Source organism: Anolis carolinensis, chromosome 5, assembly GCF_035594765.1.
Source record: "Anolis carolinensis isolate JA03-04 chromosome 5, rAnoCar3.1.pri, whole genome shotgun sequence".
Taxonomy (NCBI): domain Eukaryota; kingdom Metazoa; phylum Chordata; class Lepidosauria; order Squamata; family Dactyloidae; genus Anolis; species Anolis carolinensis.
In genome coordinates, this window is record NC_085845.1 from 83,250,467 (window position 1) to 83,277,133 (window position 26,667).

At 40.5% G+C, this 26,667-nt stretch overlaps 1 protein-coding gene across 5 annotated transcripts in view; it reads left to right on the forward strand.

Annotated features, from left to right (window-relative positions):
- dus4l (dihydrouridine synthase 4 like) overlaps positions 1-26,667 on the forward strand; it is a 60,026-nt gene that overhangs the window by 7,109 nt on the left and 26,250 nt on the right. For 3 of the 5 annotated variants that reach the window (XM_062981705.1, XM_016994010.2, XM_008111590.2), the window contains 5 exons: positions 1,539-1,660; positions 2,902-3,019; positions 3,780-3,902; positions 4,757-4,983; positions 7,996-8,399. In XM_062981705.1, the coding sequence (XP_062837775.1) occupies positions 1,539-1,660; positions 2,902-3,019; positions 3,780-3,902; positions 4,757-4,983; positions 7,996-8,246 (841 nt within the window). In that variant the 3' untranslated portion in view covers positions 8,247-8,399. Of the gene's footprint in view, positions 1-1,538; positions 1,661-2,901; positions 3,020-3,779; positions 3,903-4,756; positions 4,984-7,995; positions 8,400-23,079; positions 23,165-24,545; positions 24,557-26,667 lie in introns of those variants that run through there. The other 2 variants (XM_062981706.1, XM_016994007.2) reach the window with 2 other exon arrangements.

Below are 26,667 nucleotides of genomic sequence, written 5' to 3' on the forward strand. Positions count from 1 at the left end.
GCAAAACATGAGGACAAAAGAGAATGAAGAACAAACTTTGGGAGTTCATATTTTTAATACAAAGTAAACACTTAAAGGGAAACTGGCTGGGTCAGAGCTTTAAAATGTTTGGGTTGTTTGCTTGATAGTGTTCATTTTGTTTTTGGTTTTATTGATTAATTATTGCTGCAAACAAAAATTAACAAAAAGAAAAATGACCAACATATAAGCAGTGACCCTCAATGTTGCTAAAATGCTTTGCTTTCTATAACAAGTGTAAGAGACAAGAGCTTTTCTAGGATGGATCTACACTGCCCTATATCCCAGGATCTGGTCTCAGATTACCTATTTATCCCAGATTATCTGGCAGTGTAGACTCACATAATCCAGTTCAAAGCAGATAATCTGGGATCCGTTCCTAGGATATAGGGCAGTATAGATCCAGCTATACTAAATCTTTTGAGCTACATAGAGCAAAGCTATGATTGGAATGCAGAAAGCCTAATCCGGTTTTATACCCATTTCATGCTGTTTCAGAAGATACCTCCATGAAACCATGATTGAGAAGGTAGCCCATGAATGTTCTGTTAATAACATTGAGGGTATGGGGGAGTCTCTCTTTCATAGGATCATGACAAAGCAAATTTTATTTGATAGCATATAGCAATAAAATACATTCAATGAAAGAATATAAATATCCCCTTTTTGCCTCTCTTTCTACTCTCAATTAGTATATTGATTTCTCTAACAAAGCCATAGACAACTATCTATGGGGAGAAGTATTTGGGTGGTATTTTGATACTTTATAAAACATATGTGACCCCATTACATATAGTGTAGGTGATTACATGGACTATCTACAGATGTCACACTCAACTCCTGGAACGATTCCACCAGCGTTGCCTCCGAAAAATCCTGCAAATCTCTCGGGAACCCAGGCGGACAAATGTCAGCATGCTGGAAGAAGCAAAGACCACCAGCATTGAAGCAATGCTCCTACTGAACTCCGCTGGACTGGCCACGTTGCCCAAATGCCCGATCACTGTCTCCCAAAGCAGTTACTCTACTCCCAACTCAAGAACGGGAAACGTAATGTTGGTGGACAGGAAAAGAGATTTAAAGATGGGCTCAAAGCCAACCTTAAAAACTGGCATAGACACTGAGAACTGGGAAGCCCTGGCCCTTGATTGCTCTAACTGGAGGTCAGTTGTGACCAGCAGTGCTGTGGAATTTGAAGAGGCACGAATGGAGGGCTTAAGGGAGAAACGTCCCACATCAAGCCAACCCTGACCAGGACCACCTTCCACTTGGAAACCGATGTCCTCGCTGTGGAAGAAAATGCGGGTCAAGAATAGGTCTACACAGCCACTTACGCATCCACCACCAAGACACTACACCTGGAGGACCATCATCCTCGAGCTACAAGGGATCACCTAAGTAAGTAAGTAAGTACATATAGTGTTATCTGGATTAAAACGGGATGGCAATAAAGATCATCAAAATGATTTTCTCATCACTAAAGATGTTGCTGTTTTTCTCTTATGTTTATGTATTTTCAGATTATCTTTCAGAACTTTGGTCAGGAAGTACAACTGTGATTTATGCTACACTCCAATGATTGTTGCCGCTGATTTTGTCCGATCCGAGAAAGCTAGACACAGTGAATTTACAACAAACCAAGGTATGGTATTTTCATTTCCCTAATTTGGCATAAAATACTGAGCACTTCCTTTTTGGATATTCATTTAGTTATTCAGTTCAAAGTTTCTAGAATATTTATGAAGACACATACTATAGTCTCATAGGCCTGGGAGCAAGTCCCATCAGATTCATAGGATTGTATTGAGGAAATGTAGATCGGATACCTGTTGCATTAGCAGCACTATATTTATCCCAGACCGTCTCTTTCAGCTCCACACATATTTATAATCCGAAGGCCACCCTTCCTGCCTCCAATACACTTATCTGCAATGTTAATGTAACTGGTATGTCTAATTGCAGCAGCATCAGCCATAGATGTTAGGCTTGGCCAGTTGTATATATGAATGGCTTGCAATGGTGTAGCCTCAGCTGCCAAATTGTTTTGTCTTTTGATGCATGTGTAGCCTAATAGGTATTTCTTACTCAAATGTTTCATGAACTTAGTCTGTGACCTTTAAGGAAGCACCTTTTTGCAGCAATCCAGCCGCAATATATAAGTTTTAAACCCGATTGAACTCATAAGCAGGACTGGTGGTATCAACTGGGTAGCTGCCAAGGCCTCAAAGAAAATGCTCTTTCTTTCACTTTCTTTCTCCCCCTCTGTGTGTGACAAAATAGCTTGATGGTGACACAGCACACAAGGCTGTAGTAAATAATGTGTTTTGGGTCCTCTAAAAATGCTATTGTAATGCTGAGAACTACCATTGTGTAATGTATAAGTCAACTTCATGTATAAGTCGAGGGCAGGATTTCGGGCAAAAATTATGGATTTTGATATGACCTATGGATAAAAATAAGAGAAGAAAATTTCATGAAATCATAGTTAGAAGACACCTTGACCCTCCTGCCATGCAGAAACACAATCAAAGCACTCCTGACAGATGGGCACCCAGGCTATGCTTTAAAATCTCCAGGGAAGGTGACTATGGTTCATAACTTCTTCTCAAAAACATATCTCAAGTTGCCCCTCATTGGGCATGGTTTCCAGGCCTTGACTGTTTTGGTCACTATCTTCTAGACACATTCAGGCTTTGTCAATATCCTTCTTGAATTATGTTGCCCAGAACTGGACACAGTATTCCAGATAAGGTTTGACCAAAGCAGAGTGAGACTAGCACTTTCTTTGAGCTATACTTACTTCCATCAGTTTTCTCATGTTAAGTATGTGAATATGTATATTATTCATATTGTTCTACTTATGGCAAAACTCTATTTTGACAGGTGATCGCCCTCTGATTGTTCAGTTTGCTGCTAAAGAAGCACAAGTTCTAGCAGATGCTGCTTGTATTGTCAGTCCTTTTGCAGATGGCATAGACCTAAACTGTGGCTGTCCACAGAGGTAATGTTGGAAGGAGTAGCATATCGAAGCATTAGCCCCAGCTTATGCCAACCTGGCAGTTCAAAAACATACCAATGTGGGTAGATAAATAGGTACCGCTCCAGCGGGAATGTAACAGCGCTCCATGCAGTCATGCAGCCACTTGACCTCAGAGGTGTCTACAGACAACGCTGGTTCTTCAGCTTAGAAATGGAGATGAACACCAACCCCCAGAGTCAGACCTTTACCTTTACCTTATATACATTTATTTTCTGACTTATTCCAGCCTCTTCCAGATAGCCCAATCCTAATAACATTGTTGTGGACTGTCATCCAGATCATTTGACCCCAAACTGCTTCCTCTTAACTCATTCAAATTACATGGACAAAGTCTGCAATTGAGACTATTTGTTTATAATTTGTTCACTGGGAGCACTTCTGTTTCAATACCTGAAGGAAACCGGTGATTGATAATAGTGACTGATTTTGTAAGCTTGTTGAATATGTGGACAACTAGTCAAGTATATAGGCAACGCCACATGTGTTTAAATAGCTAGTGATCACAGCATACACAATTCAAACACATGGTAGGTTAAAAATCCCAGTTGGTTTCTTTCAAATAATAAAAAAAATTCTTGTGGGTTTTTTTTGGAAAATCTTATGTTTTATCAGCATGTATTCTGCTTCCTCACAAAACTTACACAAAAACTTACATGCTGACACAAAAAAATGGACAATACATTCCAATATACAGAACTAATTATGCTTTCTCTACTTCAAGGTGGGCTATGGCAGAAGGTTACGGTGCATGTTTAATAAATAAACCAGAACTTGTCCAAGATATGGTGAAATTAGTAAAAAATCAAGTGGAAAATCCCTTGTTTTCAGTGTCCATTAAGATAAGGTAATTTTTGATACCACCTACATAACATATAATATGTACATACTTTCTGTCTCTTTCTCTATTACCGTATATTCATTTTCATATATCTCTATATATTTATCCATATCCCCATGTGGAGTTTGTTTTACTGTCTGTGCCCCTGTTCAGAAGATTTCACCTCACTTTCTGTCCCTGTGATAATTGGATTTTGAAAAATTTGGCTTATTGTGGAAACAAGGATTGGTGAAAAAGCTTCGGTGGAGACACCTTTTCCTTATGATAACTCTTCTAGGAGTGAATTTTCTTTTCTAGGGGTCAGTTTATCTCACTTTCTGTTGTCTTGCCCCCGTTCATAATTATGAGTTGTTTGTAGGTCGGATGTTTGTAACTCGGGGACTGCCTCTATAGATATGTGTGTGTGTGTGTGTGTGTGTGTGTTAGTGACTAATTTAAGCCTGCTTTCTCTACCTTGTCATTGAGAAGTCCAAGAATTAGGAATTACTCTGGGGAAAATAATGTCATAAAATTATATAGGTTTGGTCACCAATTCTAGAATATTTGCTTTGGTTCTTATGTGAATAGTGTCACATTTTTCCAAAGATATGATGGCATAGCAATTGTACTTCAACTAATAATATTTTGCTAGTATTGAAGCCTATATAAGGGGTGACATTTTACAATGCCATTTATATAATTGGACTTCAATATCCAAGAATTTAGGTATCCATGAAGAGTCCCAAACCCAAACCCCACTGGACGGTGGGGGCTCACTGTAATACCTGCTTAATTATCATTATATTATTTCTTTACTACATTTTCAAGTATCTCATCTAGTACCTGCTAAATAATGGTATTTCTTTTGCTTGAAAAATTAGGATTCACGATGATTTAAAAAGAACCATAGATCTATGTCAAAAAGCTGAAGCAGCTGGAGTATCCTGGATTACTGTCCATGGGAGAAATGTAGAAGAAAGACATCAGCCAGTACACTGTGATGCAATTAAAATAATTAAGGAAAGTGTGTCTATACCAGTGGTAGCTAATGGTGATATGAAATCTTTAAAAGATGTGGAGGACGTCCATCAGATAACAGGAACAGATGGTAAGACGAAGCCTTAGATTCTTCCACCCCCATACATGAAGGTATTTTCGCATAAATGAAAAATATTTCCAACAGTTAAGCCTGAGTTATTTGCAAGAAATGACCTTGCTCAGTTTTCATCTCACTTTTCTGTCTTTCCTTTCCCCAAGTTTCCACTCATCATCTGATAAAGTAGGTTGTTGCTTGTTAAAGTTTATTCCATTCTACAATTAGAGGCTTCTTACAACATTAGACTTAAGATGCCACCAAATACTTTTATTTATATAAAATACTGACTGCATTCTCCTGCATGTCTGTTCAGAACTACATACATATAAGATTCCTCCCTAAAATGAATGAATAGATTTTTCAGTCACGGACCAGAATTGACATAAACATTAAAATCGTTTATATAGTTATAGCATTGTTAGAATATTTATAGCATATTTAGAATATTGACTTTTATTTATAGGTACAGATTAAAATAGTAATTTAAAATATATGAACAGTAATATTTTTCACTAAGGTCAGTCACCAGTTATCTCCTTAGTTTTATAGAAATATCTTAATCTGACTTCACAACGTGTAATGCCAAAAATCGGTTATTAATACAGATGACTTAATTGCTTTTCTCATGTATGTTTTTATGGGTTTCAAACATTTCAATTCCATGTGTATTTGCTAGGCAGTATATTCATTAACCACAATTCCAAGTAATCATGGATAGGATAGAATAAGACAGATACATGTTGTGAATATGTGTGAGATGGACGAAGATTGGAGGAGGAACCAAATAGATAACTAGAACACTAAAAGCCATTGTCCTAGACATTATTTCACTAATTAGCACACATGAGGTTAACATCTCTGTATGTACATAATAGAGATGTGTGATCCATTAAAAATGGTTCCAAAGTCATTACAAAACTGGGGGATTCTAATCTAAAATATACTTTGTGAAAATTTAATTACTATAACGAATCTAACAAAATTTCATTACTATTTTGTTACAGTAATTGAGCATAATTAAATTACTATATTTGGGGAAACTTCAGGGCTCCTATCTCCCTCATTTTTAAAACTATTGGGGTGAAACTTGCTACAATAGTAGATCACATTTACTGCTTTTAGCCCAGCAAATTTTGGAATGTTTCACTTATCCACTGACGTTTGGAAAATTTTCAAATTTTTATAAACAACATTTTTTAATCATAAAGAAAATCTGTTCCTACTTTGAAAATGATCTTTCCTATTTAATGGTGTAGTCTTTACTTTGAAAGTAGTTGTTCTACTCCAGAAACTTTGTTTTTGTGGCAGAAACTTTGGTAAATGGGTGGAGACTCAACAAATAAAAATGTGCTATAGGACGATGTCCCTTGTGCAAAGACAAAGTTTTTGCAGTATAATAACTTTTGCCATGTTTTTATGACAGAATCAGTTAGGAACTGCCATTTATAACCCAGGAACAGAAATAATTAACTAATGTATTGAAACTCTGGCTGGCTACAGACCAATCTCCTCTCCTTATTGGGGCTTTCTGATGCTGATGCACACTGGGTAGTTTAGGGCAGAGCCTTTTGAAGTTCCTTCGGGGAGAGAAGCGGAGTAGAAATAAAGTTTATTATTATTATTATTGAATTATTTGGCATAGGGATCCTCCCCCTCCCAAACTACATTTCCCAGAGTTCTGTGCTGTTCCCAAACAACAACAACACTTCATTTATATCCCGCCCTATCCCCCCAAGGAGATTCAGGGCAGATCACAGTACACATACACAGCAAACATTCAGTGCCGTTTGGACAGACAGGATAGAACAGACAGAAAGGAGGTATGTTGTCTTCAAGTCCAGGTTCAATGCCTTGGAGGTTGAGTTCGGATTCAGTCACAGAGGGTACTGTTGCCCCATTCTCTATGACAAAGAGCTATCGGGACTTCCTCCTTCCACCTTTCTTTAGGTAATCGGATTTCTGGTCTTGTTCATTATTGTGTGGTAAAATACCTCCTCCTAGTTTATCTTACAGCTCTAAGCAACTCTGGTTGCTCCTGACATGAACAAAAAAGCTCTAAGTTGTTTTCAAACTGCTTAGGTAAACAGTGAGCTGGACTTGATGGTCAAGTGCTCACCCCGACCGGGCTCCAAACTGGCTGCTTTTCGGTTGGTAGATCTTATTACTGCTGGTGACTTACCAGCTGTGCTAAAGCCCAACCCTGTGCTAAAGCCCCTCTTTTCATGGCTCCTAATGCTGAGACTGAGCATGCAGTCTCCATGCAGTCATGCCAGCCACATGACCTTGGAGGTCTCTACAGATAATGCCGGCTCTTTGGCTTAGAAATGGAGATGAGCACCAAACCCCAGAATCGGGCACAACTGGACGTCAGGGGAAACTTTTACCTTTACCTAATGCTGAGACTACATTAATTCTAGGCAGGCAGGCAGGCAACTTTTTTGGCTTAATGGCTTTGCTTCCTTGCACTGAATAAGAAATTGACTTTAGGAGCCATCCGAGATTTACAAAACCAAAGCAAAAAAAAAGTATGGGGTAAGTTTAAATTCTAAAATATTTGGTGTGGGCCACCCAAACGCTTCAGATATGGCTTCCGACTTACAAAACGTCTGATTTTCTTACAATTTCTGACACTTCTAAAGTTTTTGCACATGCTTAGTAAATATATCTGGAAAAAAATGTAGTATGCATTTATTCTGAAGCAAATTTCATTACATTCAGTGTGTTTTATGTGCACACAAATGGTCAAAGGATTACAGCATTTGTATTTCAGCAGGCACTATGCCAGCATTAACTCTCCCTCTCCAGTGCTTCATCCTCTCCCAAAGTGTATTCCTCTTCCATTTGCAGTCCTTGTCATTTTTATTTCTTTCCCTAGAAAGGGATAGCCAATATCTTGAGAAGAACTGTTGACAAAAACATCACTGTCATGTTACCCTTGAAGATTCCCATGATGATGACAAATCTTTGTGGTAAAATGTATTATTCTTTCAGCTTTATTTATTTGAATGTTTTCTCCATTTTTAGGTGTCATGGTTGCTAGAGGGCTTCTCGCCAATCCAGCTATGTTTGCAGGATATGAAGAAACACCTCTAGAATGTGTTCAAGACTGGGTTCATATTGCTCTTGAACATGGAACTCCTTTTATGTGTTTTCATCATCATTTAATGTACATGTTAGAAAGAATTACTTCAAAACAAGAGAAGAAAATTTTTAATGTTTTATCAAGTACATCTGCAGTTTTAGACTATCTTAGAGATAACTATGGTGTGCAGTAATGTCATGATAATTGAAATCATGTCAAGATTCCACTATTCCCATGCAAACCAATTTGTAAATTTGGAATATTTATATTTGAAATATGTATTTTTTCTACTCAGTGTCTTGCAATGTTTCAATACAATTGTAGTATTAAAATAATTCAAAAGTTGTATTATCTAAGGCAGGGGTCCCCAAACTACGGCCCGCGGGCCACATGCGGCCCCCTGAAGGCATTTATCCGGCCCGCACCCTCCTCCAAGGAAGGTGCGTGCCGCTACCGCCTTTCCTGCCTTCTCCCTCCCTGCATAAGCCTTGGAGCCTTTCCTTCTTTCTCCCGCTCCCTGCACAAGCCTTTGAGCTCCCTCTCGCTGCCTTGGAGCCTTGCCTTTCCTGCCTTTCCTCCCTCTGCTGCACGAGCCTTGAGCCTTTCCCCACCTCCTCTCTCATCCAGTGCCTTTCCCCGCCTCCTCCCTCGCCCGGTGCCTTTCCCCACCTCCTCCTTCTCCCAGTGCCTTTCCCCGCCTCCTCTCTCACCCAGTGCCTTTGCCTGCCTCCTCCCTCGCCCGGTGCCTTTCCCAGCCTCCTCTCTCGCCCGGTGCCTTTCCCCGCCTCCTCTCTCGCCCAGTGCCTTTCCCAGCCTCCTCCCTCGCCCGGTGCCTTTCCCCGCCTCCTCTCTCGCCCGGTGCCTTTCCCAGCCTCCTCCCTCGCCCGGTGCCTTTCCCCGCCTCCTTTCTCGCCCGGTGCCTTTCCCAGCCTCCTCCCTCGCCCGGTGCCTTTCCCAGCCTCCTCTCTCGCCCGGTGCCTTTCCCAGCCTCCTCCCTCGCCCGGTGCCTTTCCCCGCCTCCTCTCTCGCCCGGTGCCTTTCCCAGCCTCCTCCCTCGCCCGGTGCCTTTCCCCGCCTCCTTTCTCGCCCGGTGCCTTTCCCAGCCTCCTCCCTCGCCCGGTGCCTTTCCCAGCCTCCTCTCTCACCCAGTGCCTTTCCCTGCCTCTTCCCTCGCCCGGTGCCTTTCCCAGCCTCCTCTCTCGCCCGGTGCCTTTCCCCGCCTCCTCTCTCGCCCGGTGCCTTTCCCCGCCTCCTTCTCCCAGTGCTTGCCTTGCAAAGCTTTGCTGGCTTCTCCCTCCCTGCATAAGCCTTGGAGCCTTTCCTTCTTTTCCCCTCTCGCTGCACAAGCCTTTGAGCTTTGGCTTTAGAGACTTTCCTCCCTCTGCTGCATGAGCCTTGAGCCCTTTCCTCCCTCTGCTTCACCAGCCTTGAGCCTTTCCCCGCCTCCTCCCTCGTGTGATGCCTTTCCCAGCCTCCTTCTTCGCCCGGTGCTTGCCTTGCAAAGCTTTGTTTTGTGTTTATAAAGGTATTTTAGTTATTATTTAATTTTTAATAATTAAGGGGGTGTTTTGCTTGTGCTATTGCTGCACAAAGGCAGAAGCTGGTTGGACTACATTGCCCAAAGGGTCTCTTCCAACCCTCTTCGTTATTTTTATTTGCATTATTTTTATTTGTATTATTATTATTATTATTATTATTATTATTATTATTATTAACATTGAGGCTGGGTCGCCATCTATCAGGGGAGCTTTGCTTGTGCTTTTGGTGCACAAAGGCAGAAGGGGGTTGGACTGCATTGCCCAAGGGGTCTCTTCCAACCCTCTTCATTATTTTTATTTGTATTATTATTATTATTAACATTGAGGCTGGGTGGCCATCTGTCAGGGGAGCTTTGCTTGTGTTTTTGGTGCACAAAGGCAGAAGGGGGTTGGACTAAATTGCCCAAGGGATCTCTTCCAACCCTCTTCATTATTTTTATTATTATTATTATTATTATTATTATTATTATTATTATTATTATTATTAATATTGAGGCTGGGTGGCCATCTGTCAGGAGTGCTTTGCTTGTGCTTTTGGTGGACAAAGGCAGGAGGGGGCTAGACTAAATGGCCCAAGTGGTCTCTTCCAACCCTCTTTATTATTTATATGATGATGATGATTTATATTATTAACATTGAGGCTGTATTTGTTCCTGTTTAGGTTTTTTTTTACTTCAAAATAAGATATGTGCAGTGTGCATAGGAATTTGTTCACAGTTTTTTAAAAAAAACAACTATAGACTGGCCCCCTAATGGTCTGAGGGACCGTGAACTGGCCCCCTGTTTAAAAAGTTTGGGGACCCCTGATCTAAGGGCTTCATTCAGATATCACATGAACTTTGATTCCAGGCTTCAGGTGAGTTTGTGAGCTTTGTTCACAAAATTTTAAAGATTTTTATTGTAGCCAGTCATTCTCTAAGATCTTTTAAAAATTGAAATGAATCATAATTCATGCTTACATATTCCAAAAACCACTTTCAAAAAGACATAAAATAGAAAATTTTCCTCAATTTCATTGGAACTATTATCCTGAAAGTAAAGGAGGGGACATACTTCCTAAATCTGTCTTTATTTTGAAACTACTGTAATATATCTCCCAAATCTTAATTGTCCTGGGATTAATAGAGAGAATATTCAGATTTACAGATGGAATTATCAGTACATTTATCTTTTAACTAGTGTATGTATATGTGTGTGTGTGTGTGTGTGTGTGTGTGTGTGTGTGTGTGTGTGTATATATATATATATATATATATATATATATATATATATATATATATAAAAGCAAGCTTTGGATAGCATAAGTTAACACCCCTGTGGGGTTTGTTTTGCTGTTTGTGCCCCTGTTCAGAAGATTTCACCTCACTTTCTGTCCCTGTGATGATTGCATTTTGAAAAATTTGGCTTGTGAAAACAAAGATTGGTGAGAAAGCTTCAGTGGAGACATCTTTTCCCCATGATCAGTCTTTCAGGAGTGCTGTATTTCAGAGAAAGAAACTGACAATAATATAATAGACTATATTTATATTCTGCTCTATCTTCCCGAGGGGACTGAGAGTGACTTGCAGAATACATACAAGGCAAACATTCAATGCCATCACAATTAATAACACAGACAGACAATACATAGACGATGGCAAGACTTCCCGCTTTTTCATTTCCAGCATCTGGAGGCTGTGCTCAGCCATGGGGAGGTGCTGTTGTACCATTTTCCATGCTGAGGAGCCTGTCGTCCATGGACACCTTCTGATTGAATTAGCCAGCATGTTTTTCAGGGGCGCCTTTTACCTTCCCGCCAAAGCAGTAACTATTTATTTACTTACATTGCTATATTCTAACTGCTGTTGCACCCCTAGGCTGCAGAGCCACCTTAAAACCACACTGGAGCCCCAGACTATAAGCAATGCAAGCTGTTTATTGAAGATAATTTTTAAGCGTTAGCAAATCAAAGTTCCAAAGTCAATAAAACAAGGTATTAGTCCACAAGGTATGAGACACTTGGGAATCTTGAAGCAAGGGTCCATAGAAATCCAAACGAAAGAATAAATTTCAATCAAGATAATCAAAATTAGTCCAAGAAATAGGATCATGAACTGGAACAAAGAACAGGATCTTGAACTGGAACAAGAGATTCAAAATGCAAGGCTTTCAGGAACATGACTTGATAATCCAAAATACCCAGGAGCAAGAACAAGAACTGGACCAAAAATTAAGATACGAATTTACAGGAACTTGGCATGAAAGTCCAAAGGAAACATGAAACAAACGTCCATGAAGCAGGATCAAACCTTTCGATGAGCAAAGTTACCACCTCTGAACTTACTCTCAGAAGCAGTTCTTGTTAAAGCAAAAATCAAGGCCTCTTTCCTTGGGAAGTTTGCTCAAAACCCTTTCTCATTTGCTCCTTTCTCATTTGCTCAAAACCTCCCTTTCTTATCTCTGTTGACATACTGCTTTCTTTCTGTCAACCTCCTTACTCTTATCAAGACTGGAATGCCCATCTGCCAAAGGATAGCTTGACCTTAACTCTCCCAATGAATGCGGTTCAAGCTGCCTGCTTGAAATCATTGTATGCCTGCTCTTATTCTAAGAGCAGGCATACAATCATTTCAAGCAACCTCGTCTAATTCTGGCTGTCCAGGAACAGCAGCCTCATCTAACTCTGGCTGTAGAGAATCATTTACCTCTGGCTGCATGGGAATCCTAGGCTCTAATCCAGATTCATCTGACAGGTCAGGTGCCGGTACTATCACAGGCTGATCAGGCCCACCCCAGGCTCACCTGATAGCTCAGATGCAGGCTGGAATACAACAACTGCTAAGTATGCAGAAGCTAGGGCTGATAGTGGAAACACACCCCAATCCACGGCTCGAACTGCCGGTTGATAAAATTTTCAGTAGCTAGTATAAACTATTACTGAGTATTCCCTCTTGAAGAAAACCTTATGAAATTAATGGTGTCACCATAAATAAATAGGTAACTTGAAGGCACATACATGCACACACACACCCAAACCCAGGACTGCTGAAAGCAAAATAGGAATACATGGAACAAGTTAATTTCCTTTCCGACAGAAGATTTCATTCACTTCCTATTGTCTCACCCCTGTTCTTAACTATGAGACATTTGTAAGTTGGACATTTGTAACTCAGGAACTGCCTGTATTAAGCTCTTTCTTTTCCCTATGTCCTAAATAATAATACACTACAAAAGAATTTTAAGACTGTATAGAAAATCCAGCAAGGAAGCTCCTGACTTTTGCCTACACTGGACCTCCTGACTGTGGAAGGAGAATACAATACAGTACACATAATAATTTTATTCCATATTAGCTAGGCCAAAGCAATGTCTACTTAATCAGTTTACTAAAGAAAATGTAAACAAAAATTAAAGATGTTAGGGTGGGTTACTCTTCACACTGAAATTAGGTATCTGGCATGCAAATTTAATGGTGGCATAAGTGCACTTGTTGAAGAAATAAAAGGGTGTGGAGCTAAGTAGTGCAGTAGGTGGGGAGTACAATGCCGTGCAGCTATGCCCTAGCAAAGATTATTTTTATAACAATTAAGGTATATGGAGGAAAAGATAAACTACATTAAGTCTTCTTGAGTAGCTCTATTCACAAAGCCTGCCCGTCTTCCTGCTAGACTCCACACCCAATTTAGTTATAGAGACAACGCTGTTGTAAACATTATATCTATTCATAAGAAATGGTGCGGTTGGGAAAATCATAGCTGGCAGCACTAGAAACAGAGAACTTTCATATATGCAGATAAGGAAAAGGAAATTCTAAAGGTTTAATCCTATGCAGATGTACTACAGTGTAAGCCTCGCTGATGACTGGGGGCTTATCTGAGCAGACATATATAAGAAGCTTCTAGATACAGCAAAGGCTTGTGTTATCCTGCTCTCCCAACTGCCTCAATCCTATGCTGCTACCTAGTACAATTCAAAGTGCTGGCTTTAGGCTATAAAGCCCAAAACGGTTCCGGCCCAGCTTACTTGTCATAACATATCCCCCTCTTTGATCCACCTCAGAGGTTAAGATCATCGGGGGAGGCCCTGCTCTCGATCCCACCACCCTCACAAGCGCAATTGGTGGGAATGAGAGACAGAGCCTTCTCAGTGGTGGTGCCCCATCTGTGGAACTCAATAATAATAATAATAATAATAATAATAATAATAATAATAATAATAATACAGTAATAACAACAACAACTTTATTTTTATACTCCGCTGCCACCACCCAATTGGGACTCGAGAGGCTTACACATGGGGCAAGTGCCCCTAAATACAAATACAAATGATCCATCAAAAACAAAAACATAGAGAAGATAACACTCAGTAAACCAGAGACAGGGGAAGAAGATAAGGAGAAAAAAGAAGATAAGAAGAAGCTAAGGATGATGGAAAAGGAAACCTCAATGAAAGTGTCTCAGGAAGTCAACACCACACTAGATATACAGTAGAGTCTCACTTATCCAACACTCGCTTATCCAACGTTCTGCATTATCCAACGCATTTTTGTAGTCAATGTTTTCAATACATCGTGATATTTTGGTGCTAAATTCGTAAATACAGTAATTACTACATAGCATTACTGCGTATTGAACTACTTTTCTGTCAAATTTGTTGTATAACATGATGTTTTGGTGCTTAATTTGTAAAATCATAACCTATTTTGATGTTTAATAGGATTTTTCTTAATCTCTCCTTATTATTCAACATATTCACTTATCCAACGTTCTGCTGGCCTGTTTATGTTGGATAAGTGAGACTCTGGAACATAGGAACCGGGCACATGTGACAAGGGACTAGGCATTGTCAAAGCAAGCTGAAACAGATCCTTACGAAAGGTGGCAATGTTGGGGCTTGTCTAATTTCCTGTGGGAGAGAGTTCCAAAGCCAGGGGGCCACCACCGAGAAGGCCCCCTCTCTCGTCCCCAGCAACCACGCTGGAGACAGTGGCAGGACCAAGAGAAGGGTTTCACAGGCAGATCTTAGATCCTGAACCGGTTCATAGGGGGAGATGCAGTCTCGAAGATGTAACGAAATCAGGTCGGCCTCCTCCCTCCTGTCCTTTCAGAAAAAATCTTAAGACATGGTTGTGGGACCAGGCATTCACGCAGCAGACGCAGCAATAATGGTAAGAATGATTTATGTGACTGATAATGGACAGACTCTGGATTATGACTTAAATTTGTGTAATTTTAAATGGATGTTTTTATAATGGATTTTTAAATTATCTGTCTTAATTGTAATTGTTTTATAACTGTTGTGTTTTTGGCATCTAATGACTGCCAGTTGTGAGGTCACCCTGAGTCCCCCTTCGGGGGCGAGAGGAATGGGATACAAATGCACGAAATAAATAAATAAACAGTGGGGCCCCAGTACCTGGTGAGGTTTGGTTCCAGGATTCAGTGGATACCAAAATACATTGATGCTGTCCAACTGCTCTCCTTTTTTGTGGTGTTGAAATCTATGTTTATTATTCTAGGTTATTTGTACCTCTGGTACCAAGTTTAACCCCAGGAACACATCTACAGTAGAGTCTGACTTATCCAACATAAACTGACCGGCAGAAAGTTGGATAAGCGAATATGTTGGATAATAAGGAGGCATTAAGGAAAAGCCTATTAAACATCAAATTAGGTTATGATTTTACAAATTAAGCTCCAAAACATCATGTTATACAACAAATTTGACAGAAAAAGTAGTTCAATACGCAGTAATGCTATGTAGTAATTACTGTATTTACGAATTGAGCACCAAAATATCATGATGTATTGAAAACATTGACTACAAAAATGCGTTGGATAATCCAGAACGTTGGATAAGCGAGTGTTGGATAAGTGAGACTCTACTGTATTTCATTAACTGGGGACTTCACCACATGGGATAAGTAAAGCGTTTGGGACCGTTGGTTTTCCCTCTCTGCAATGCCTGTTTCTCTGCTTTCTTTAGGATTTATCTGTTTGATTTGCCGCAACATGGATAATAATAATAATAATAATAATAATAATAATAATAATACAATAATAATAATAAAAAAGGTAAAGGTAAAGGTTTCCCCTGACGTTAAGTCCAGTCATGTCCAACTCTGTCCAAATGGAGATAAGCACAACTCTTGTGCTTATCTCCATTTCTAAGCAAAAGAGCCGGTGTTGTCCGTACACACCTCCAAGATCATGTGGCCGGCATGACTGCATGGAGCGCCGTTACCTTCCCGCCGGAGCGGTACCTATTGATCTACTCACATTTGCATATTTTTGAACTGCTAGGTTGGCAGAAGCTGGAGCTAACAGCGGCCACTCACTCCGCTCCCCGGGTTTGAACCTGGGACCTTTTGGTCTGCACATTCAGCCGCTTATTATATAATAATCATACTTTATTTATATTCTTCCCTTCTTCCCGTGGGGACTCAGAGCGGATTACAGTGTAAACAGATACAGGCAAATATTCAATGACTTATTACAATGCAGTGAGACACACATACACAGACAAAAGCAAAGGCTTTTCCTTTAATTTCCGACTTTGGAGGAGGTGCTCATCTCTGGCTCTGGGGGAGGTACTCTGAGTCCCCTCGGGGAGAAGGGCGGGGTATAAATGCATGTAATAAATAAATAAATACTCTTTTTCATTTCCAAGCCAAGGAGTCTGTGTTGTCACCTCCTGGTCGTGTGACCGGCATGATTGCTTTAAGCATCATTATGCCTTTCCCTCCATAGTGTGCTGCACCTCAGCACTGATTCACTTTGCTGCAACACACACACTCCACCACAGCAGGCTTGGGTTTTTCAGTTTATTGATAAAAAAATAGCAAAACTTTATAAAAAGCAGTAAAGAAAGCAATAATCCAATTGCAAAGGCAATCTACAGAACACAGTTCAAAGTCTTCATAGATAATAGTGTAGCGGAAGCCAGACTTCCCCTCTTCTCGGCTTCTCGTGTGTCTGTGCGGACGCAGTGGAAGTAGGAGACAGACAACTGGAGTTTTTTTCCAAAGAAAGCAGTTTACTAAAGTTCATGCAGCTGCAGAGGTTCATCCCACGCACAACTAGGTGCTGAAAAGGGAGAACCCCGCCGACAGGGTCAAGTGTCTATTTATACAATTCAATGGGTTCGGTTTACGACCGCCCACATATCAAACCATTGGTGCATATTTGTGGTGCAGTATTACATTTCATTACTTTCGTTTCTCTCAAAACACATGATTTCGGGGAAATCATGTGATAACCCATCGGCTGTGTTCCTGGCCTGCTCGTACCTCCTTATATGGCCATTTCCTCCTACCCCTTCATTCCTGCCTTATTCCCCCATTTTTTTTTTTGCGAAGCGTGTATACAAAAGCTGAAGCAAACCAAATGAGCAGACTTATGGGTCCCTCCAATCCCTTCTAGCTTGCAGCCGAGCTATCTTTTCAGTGGAAAATGAGCGCAGAATAGCATTTGTACATAGTTTCATCACCAGAGGTAAACAACACATGAGGATTAAAAATATTAATCAGGTTTTAGAAAGGATATAGTCCACAGTAGAATTCTGATCTAGCCCAGTCATTTGGCTTCTTCCGATGATGGATTTGTTGCTATGGCCAGAGGTGGCCATTCACATACATGTCCAACTTTCAGGTCTTTTCAGTCTTTGGCATAAAGTCAAACTGGGGGTGTGTTTCCTCTTCCTTGATCAAAGGAATAATGTTCAGTTAATTTGAAGAAAGTCTCTTTTCGTCCAATCAAGTCTCTAGTCTCTAAGAATAGTCTCTGTGTAAAGAAAAGTCTGTAAAGAAAATCTCCATCTCTCACAGGGCTTTAGCTGTCATACCCAGCATACCCAGCGTGTGTTGTGGGGTAGACTCAACCCCTGCGGGTTTTGGATTCCAAAACAGGCCTTCCAGTAATAATGCCTTATGGATCTCCATTTTGGAAAACAGGCCTCTCAGTAACAATGCCTTATGGATCTCCAATTTAGGAAAACAGGCCTCTCAGTAACAATGCCTTATGGATCTCCAATTTAAGAACAGGAGTCCAAAAAGCTGAAAAAAGAAAGCAGGAAGATAGTGAGAGAGAAGGGGGGGGAACGGATTACCCATCTGTCGATCATCCTGTTCAGCATCACTTTTGTCTCAGCCAATCTTGTTGAAATCCCTTGTCTCTCCACGGGTGGGGCAGGTAGGCCACTATTCAGCTCCCAAACGACCCCTCCATGGCCTCTTGAGAAACGATTCCTCCATGGGCCTTCTTTCGCGATCTACAGCAATCCTTTTTACTCTGGTCCTGCTGCAATGGTTAACTTATTTTATTCTTTGTCACATTGTCTCCGTGCTATATCCTCCTTTTGGCTTAAAAAGCAAGGTTGTTAGATGGCATATGAAAAAGTCCCTCGTTGTCTCTGAAATCCGGCAAAAATCCGAATTATTTGCAATGTCCCGTTACAAAAGGTCCTAACCAGGAGAGTTGGGTCAAAATAGAAAATTGTATGTTGTTGAGTTGGTCAGCCCTTACAGCCTCCAGCCTGATGCCACACTCCATCACAGCCTTAGCACTCAGCAACACCTATAGGCCCTCCCAGGCCTCTCAATAAACATGTCTCATAGACTTCTGGGTTTATCCCATACAGGAGTTCAGGACCTGTAGCAAAAAACAATGAGAGGGAAAAGAAGAGGAGGGAAATACTCATCCTTCCAGGCTGTATGGCTCTTGAAGCACTCTCTCTAGTCGTTTCGCTCACATCCACGGCAGGCCTCCTCAGAGGTTGTGCCTTCGACAACACACTCATCTGTCTTGAAATCCAACAAAATCTTTCTTCTCCGCATCTTTTTCTTTTCTTTTCCGCAAACGATTTAACAATCGTCTATCCACTTGCTGCAATGCAATCTTCCACTCCAGTCCTGCTGCAGTGTTAAACTTACTCAACTCCCCTTTTACACCGACTCGTTGCTACATTCTTATTCTTCAGCTTTAACAGATCAAAATTTGTCAGTAACACACGTTGAAAAGCCTCCTGCCGCTTCCCAAATCTGGCAAAATCCAGGCTGGGGGCGATGGAAAAAATGCCCCTATTTGTATGATCTAATGTCCCGTTTACAAAAGTCCTAGTCCTCCCTTTCCGTAACCTTTAGAAAAAGCTGGGCCAAAATCACGAAGTCCAGAATCCAAATCTCACAAAATTATTATGAAGCAACATGAGATGTAGCCAATTATATCATGCCTTTGGTTCTCAAAAGGATAACTTTTTATCACTTGGGCACTAGCTCCCTTTTTGAATAAAATGTCAATCAAAAATTTAAAAATCAATGTCAGTTCTTAATCCTTCTGTGTCAGGAATATGGGATCATTTTTTCCCCAAAAATAAATATATATTTTTTTTGCACTGCCACCTTGTGACAGTTTTCCATACAAAGTCTCCACAACTAATAACTCCTCTCCTTGTCCTCTCCTTTCAGTATCCATCTCCTTTCCAAAACATTCATTCACATTCCTTCTCCTTGACTTACCAAGATTACTTGTATTCCAAAGTGCTGCAAAAAAGAACTTTTAACATTTCCCTATAACCTGTAAGGGGTTTAAACAGTCTGTAGAACAGAAAAAAAGGGGGGGGGGGTAGCCCACAGAGGCTTGAGTTTTCAAAAGTACACTTGTTCAGGCTCATTTTTTTTTTCTTGAGATTCAATTTCTGGGCAAATGTCCAGCTCTTATCTGTTGTATCACCATGTTCTCCAAAAACACTGAAGCATTGTTCTTTCAAAACAAGGATTTTTTTTCAAGCCTAAGACCATTTTTTTTTCAAAAAAAAAAAAGATATCTACAGCTTCCGAATTGCTTCTGAACAAACATGTTGGCTTTTTCTCAAGACATTTTCCCAGGTCAGAATGCACAGCACACAGAAACCAGGATTTTTTCTCATTTCAGGAAATAGCAGATATTTACACACAGAATGATTTAACCAAAATCACTCTACATCTCTTATTTAGAATCACATCACTCAATTGTCATCTTTTTTCATTAAACTCACATGTCCAACATACATTTTAAAATCTACTAACATTGTTTATAACTCTTTATGCATTTTGAATTCAACACATACATCTCATTCACACAAGGTCAACAGGAATTCTGATTAGTAGTTAGTTGTTTAGATAAAGTCACACACTCTCTCTCAGCTCATGAAACATTCTCACCCAGTTGTCTCAAAACAAGTCCAAAGCAAGGATTTAAGATCCAGGTGAAAGACAGAACCCCTATATATATATATATATACATTTACATCATCACTCATTTATCATCATTTTTCTTTTTTCTTTTTTCCCCTCATATTAAATTCACATTACATTTTTAAAACTCCACTAGTTCACAGCGGCTTTCGTTGACCTTGGCTGTCCACTGGAATTCCATTATCTTTCTCTGGGCATTTCGCCTGAGTTTAACAAGTTCATAACTTATCGTTTTTACCTTGGACTGTCTGCCAAGATTTTCCCACTATCTTTTTTGGCATGAGGCCCAGATGCAAAGAAAACTTTTTAAGAAAACAGCCTTTGTTTCTCAGAAATAACAAGGAAAACTCTTTTGAAACACAATTTAACCTTTTAAACATTTCTCATAGAAATTATATGCTTAGTTTCCATTTATGCCAAGTAACTCAAAATAATTCCAGTTTTCTTGCACACACAAGGTCCTCATCAAAGGCTCTCTTTTGAAAGACAGTTTCTGAACCTCAACACAACTTTAACAGCCTCCCTCCCTTTTTCTGGCCTCTCTGCAGCTTGTCAGCAAAAGCAAACTAACAACACAGACAGACCTTCTTCGAATCAGATTTTTTCAACCGTAATAAAACATTTCTAGATATTTGTGCTCAACATTTTTTGTATAAATCTATAGACTCGTTTTTTCATTTTCACTTCAATATTACCACGAAACATGCAGAACTTGAAACTCATTATTCCCCACACATGACAAAGAAATCAAACAGTTTTTTTTCTCAAAAGGGTATGCCACCTTCCCTCTTTTCATTTTTTTTTCTTCCTTTCCCCGGGAGTTGCGACTCAGTCTTGAATGGATTTGCATCCTCATGAGCCCTGCACGACTTGGTCTTGGGGCACCCTCACAAGTCTTGTTCTCTGGGGAATTCCTTCTACGGCTCTACTTGCAACTGAGCCGAAATTGTCTAACATACACTGTAATGGGGTGGTGGATTTGAACCCACTGCCTCCCATCCTGCCTAATAGAGGGGACTGCCTTGGCCTGGGCACCCGGACACTCAACGGCATGCGTCAAGAATCACAAGACAGAGCCCCTTTCTACCTCCCTGGGAACCTTTGTGTGTCCCTCCCGGCGCCGGTGTTCCCTAGTGTCTCATTTAACCACTATACTTGCCAGATTTCTGTAGACGTTGGACCAACCTTCGCCCCTGGACTTTTCCTGGATCCTTTTCCTCCTGGCTGGTTTCTATGGAACCTCGCTGGTGTTGCAGCTCCCACCATCAGTCGGCGTTGGCATCAGAGGCAAGCACCGCAGCCGGTCTTGCAATATTCAGGGGCCCCTTCTCGTCTCACGGCAGTTGCCTCCGGCCCCCACCGCCGAGTTGGGACCGTCCCGCCAACGGGATCTGTCTCCGACCTCCTGGCCCGTCTTATTGTGGGATCACGTCGGGGTCACCAGAAAATGTAGCGGAAGCCAGACTTCCCCTCTTCTCGGCTTCTCGTGTGTCTGTGCGGACTCAGTGGAAGTAGGAGACAGACAACTGGAGTTTTTTTCCAAAGAAAGCAGTTTACTAAAGTTCATGCAGCTGCAGAGGTTCATCCCACGCACAACTAGGTGCTGAAAAGGGAGAACCCCGCCGACAGGGTCAAGTGTCTATTTATACAATTCAATGGGTTCGGTTTACGACCGCCCACATATCAAACCATTGGTGCATATTTGTGGTGCAGTATTACATTTCATTACTTTCGTTTCTCTCAAAACACATGATTTCGGGGAAATCATGTGATAACCCATCGGCTGTGTTCCTGGCCTGCTCGTACCTCCTTATATGGCCATTTCCTCCTACCCCTTCATTTCTGCCTTAATAGTACAAAAGTCCCAAAAATAGCAAAGCAGTTCTGAAGAAACAAGGTAACATGAGCTTCAAAAGTATAATCCAAACACAGATTCTAAGCATGAGACGAAGCAAGATATATTTCCATGAACTGAGACAAGGCGAGAGTTGAATCTCCAAAAGCAATGTTTCTCTGTCTGAAATCTTCCCCAATTACATCCCTTTTTAACCATTCTTTCAAGCTAGAAACACATTCCTCTGAGTTCTGGCTCCCCCGCGCTTGCCTGCAATTCTCACGGAACGTCTAGAGCCCAATCTCAACTTTAACCTAGAATTCCTGTCTAAAGAGAATTCTTCTCCCTCGCTGCCATCAGGACTTTGTTGATATCGACAATCCTCAGACTCCTGTGAAAGGTCACCCTTATCACTAACTTCAGCGTCTCTGCTAAACTCAGAGCTTTCCACATTCCCCTGATCAGCCTGCTTTTCTGAGCCATCAACATTTCCTGAATCAACCTGCATTTCTGAATCTTCAACATTTCCTGGGACAAACTGCTGAAACCCAAATCCCCCTTCATCATCAGACTGAACCACAACATAGTGCTATCCATTTATCTACTCACATTTGCATGCTTTTGAATTGCTAGGTTGGCAGGAGCTAGGCTAACAGTGTATGGAAGGGGCCTAGGTCCATCAAAAGAAAATCGCTCATTGCACAATATCATGTTGTGTTAAACTTGCAATGCATTTGCAACTTCGGGATCATTAAAGAGTCAGTTGTGTGCATCAGAGATAATCAAGAAGGCTGTGTCTGAAATGAGTAAGAGGACATTCATCTTAATTGTAGGGATCCAGGCCTACTTGTCTAAATGTAGGCGTTGCTATATTCAAATTAAAAAAGCATACTCCAAACTGTCCATCCTCAGCCCTGCCAGTTCTACAACTCCAGTGTTAGAGGTCTTGGGATCTGTTGTAGGAGGAGAAGAGCCTTGCCCAGTTGTATTTCATCATAAAGTAAGAGATCTGAAAAGATAACTGGTTTTATTTGTTCTGGGAAGTAGTTCAAGGCAGAAGGGGGCAATCTATAGAAAGCCATAAAATGGGACAAAAATGGAGAAGGGAGATAAATATATTGGAGATGCAGTGGTTGTTGGTTGACTATCTGGAAGATGAAAAGGTGGGATAACGCAAATTTGTATTTGGTATGTGTAACTTTTTCAAGAACCAGATTTCAGTTAAATTGGGTTATAATTAAAAATATAAGAAATCCAACATTAAACTAATATTGCAAAAGATGTAGTTTCAATCATAATTACACTAGCCATTCCCTGGAAGTTTACTCCAGAATGACAAGTTTAAATTCTGAAATATACATGAAATTGATAAATTAATAGGCACAACATAGTCTTGCTTATCCAACCTTCGCTTATCTAAACTTCTAGATTATCCAACACAGTCTGCCATCCTGCCCGGATCCACAGCTGTTTCCCTAGGCAGCAAGGACTGACGTTTTACGGATTTAACTTCCGACAATGTTGTTACTGTAAGTTGATTTTATGCAATTCTATCTTTATTTGTAGTCAATTTTTTAGTAGTCAATGTTTTTGTGGTCAATGTTTTCAATCCATTGTGATGTCTTGGTGCTAAATTTGTAAATAGAGAAATTACTACATAACATTACCCTGTATTGAACTGCTTTTTCTGTCAATTTGTTGTAAAACATGATGTTTTGGTGCTTAATTTGTAAAATCATAACGTAATTTGACGTTCAATAGGCTTTTCCTTAATCCCTCCTTATTATCCAATATTTTTGCTTATCCAATGATCTGCTGGCCCATTTATGTTGGATAAGTGAGACTCTACTGTGTTTATTTTGTTCACTGTGCTGAGAAATGGCTTGAAAATTCAACCTGGACTTACTTAGTTGGTTAAAGGTTTATCGGTTTAATAATCCATTAAGTATTTTTATTGTTAAATAAACCATTTGTCAGTCTATGCAGCATTGTTTGTGACCTGGAAAATGTTCAAAACAGATAAATCCACACAGTAGGTTTTATACATTTCGGGTGTCCTGGAAATGTTGAAGTTTTTATAGGCACACTTTAAATTGTACCTGGGTACTGTTCCATTATCTAGATGGAGGCCATAAAGGGGTGCTAGACAGAGATGGATAGTTCATTTTACAGGGGGAAGGGGGTTGAAGGGGTTAAACTATTTCCCCCTGTTTTCCTCTTATTCCCTCTACCTATGTCATCGTTGAAACAACCATCATTTATGATATGGGGAAAGGGGTGGGGAGGGGATAACCAGCAAAAATGGGAGAAATTATTTCCCTCCTTCAACCCCCACCCCCCCCCCCCTTATAAAATTGACTATTCTTGTCTCTTTGGGCCTCTTTTGGAGACTGCCTGAATATTTATTTATCATGTCAGAAGCAAATTGAGAATACAGCTATAACGTATAAAAAGCCACAAAGTTAAAAGCTTGGCATTATACTAAATTTCCTTTGACCAGAACGTGGCCACTTGGAGTGCCTCTGGTGTTGCTGTGAGAAGGTCCGCCATTGGGCTCAGGCTGCATTGTAGTAAGTGGTCTGTGGTTTCTTTTTCCACATTCACATGTCATGGATTCCACTTTGCAGCCCCATTTCTTAAGATTGGCTCTGCATCCCATGGTGCCAGAGCGCAGTCTGTTCAGCGCCTTCCAAGTCGCCCAGTCTTCTGTGTGCCCAGGAGGGAGTTTCACATCCAGTATCAGCCACTGATTGAGGTTCCGGGTTTCAGCCTGCCATTTTTGGACTCTCGCTTTCTGGATTGTTCCTGCGAGTATCTCTGTAGATCAGGGATCCCCAAACTAAGGCCCGGGAGCCAGATGCGGCCCTCCAAGGTCATTTACCCGGCCCCCGCCCTCAGTTTTAGACTTAGGCTTGCCCAAAGTCTGAAATGACTTGAAGGCACACAACAACAACAATCCTACTTGACTATCTCATTGGTCAAAAGCAGGCCCACACCCCATTGAAATCCTGATAGGTTTATGTTGGTTAAAATTGTTTTTATTTTTAAATATTGTAATTGTTCATTTACCAATATTGTGCGATGGTAATAATATAATATATTGTGTATACATATAATGTGGCGCAGGCGGGAGAGCAAGACAGCTGCAATTAACTGCAATGAATAATTCTGACCAGGAGGTCATGAGTTCGAGGCCCGCTCGGAGCCTATGTTTGTTTGTCTTTGTTCTATGTTAAAAGGCATTGAATGTTTGCCTATATGTGTAATGTGATCCACCCTGAGTCCCCTTCGGGGTGAGAAGGGCGGAATATAAATGCTGTAAATAAATAAATAAATAAATAAATAATATTATAATGTAATACAATATAATAATAATACAATATAATAATATTAATTATATATTATTACTAAAAATATTACAGTATAGTGGTATAGTACAATATAGTAATATATAATGGTAATATTGTGCTATGCTGATAATATAATATATTGTATCTACATACAACTTGTAAGCCGCTCTGAATAAATAAATGAGTAATTGTTGTGGGGGGGGGGGGGGGTTGCACTACAAATAAGATGTGCAGTGTGCATAGGAATTTGTTCATTTTTAAAAAAAATGATAATTCGGCCCCACAATAGTCTGAGGGACCATGAACCGGCCCTCCACTTTAAAAGTTTGAGGACCCCTGCTGTAGATCTTAGGAAGCTGTTTCTTAAGGCTTTGGCATGCTGGCTGATATCCAAACAAAGGATAGGCTGGAGATGTCAGTGCCTTGGTCCTTTCATTATTTATTTATTTACTTACTTATTTTAAACATTTATATTCCGCCCTTCTCACCCCAAAGGGGACTCAGGGCAGAGCACAACATATATGCGGCAAGCATTCCATGTTGGGACATTCAATAATTATAAATATACACAAATATTAAAACATTAAACATTAAAATCAGTTATATCTACATTAAAATCAGCTGTTTAAACCAACTCAGGACACCATGCAGGCTCCAGTCAGCTGAGTAGGTTTCATTACATGCTGCTACTTCCCGATGAATGTCAGGTGGTGCAATACAGTCTAAACAGTATAATTTCTGCAGTTGTGTAGGGCATAGACATCCTGTGATAATGCGGCATGTATAATTAAGAGTCACATCCACTGTTTTAACGTGGTGAGATGTATTCCACATTGGACATGCATATTCAGCAGCAGGGTATCAAAGCGCAAGGGCAGGTGTCTTCACTGTATCTGGTTGTGATCCCCAGTACTGGATATGGATATGGAAGCAAGCCTGTAGCCAAGGGAGCGATTTAGGGGTTCAAACCACTCTTGAAAATTTTCAGATCAAAATAAAAACCTGGTTTACTCATGAATTTTACCTGGTTAATCAAATCCCCCTGCCAAGTCTATGAGAAGCAAAAATTAGAGTCCCTTCAGAACTGCAAGCACTGTCTCGACCAAATTTTGATTATTTACACTATCAGAACCTACTTTTCTACCATTTTTAACACTTGCATAGCTGCAATAACTGACATAGTGGATGTGATCAAGTTGGCCTTCCCGCAGCTGGCATGCAAAGCCTAAGGCACAGGGCGGTAGTGGGAGGCCAGGTTTGACGTGGACTGCAGGTGAAAACCGAGGAAACGGTGGAAACTGAAGTGTCTGCTACTGGTTTATCTGACACATGCCCTGCCAAAGAAACAATGGAATAGGAGCAAAGACAAGACACTTATCTTGTTAGACTTTGGACTGTATATGAACAAGACTGTTTCTGATGAGCAACTGAAAGCTCAATTAGTGCAAAATCCACAGATTCCATTGCCAGGATATGTATTTCCTGTGGATAAGAAGAGGCATCTAAGATTTCAACCCAAATGGTTCAGAAGATTTCCCTGGTTAACTAATCCTTTCATGTACAACATGTGTGGCTTAGATTCTTGGCTTAATTGTCTTGATGTCCTGGCAATGCACTTATTTTAAAGTTTTAGAGTTTTGAAGTTTTAAAAATTATTTTATTAGTTATTTGACACAAACAAT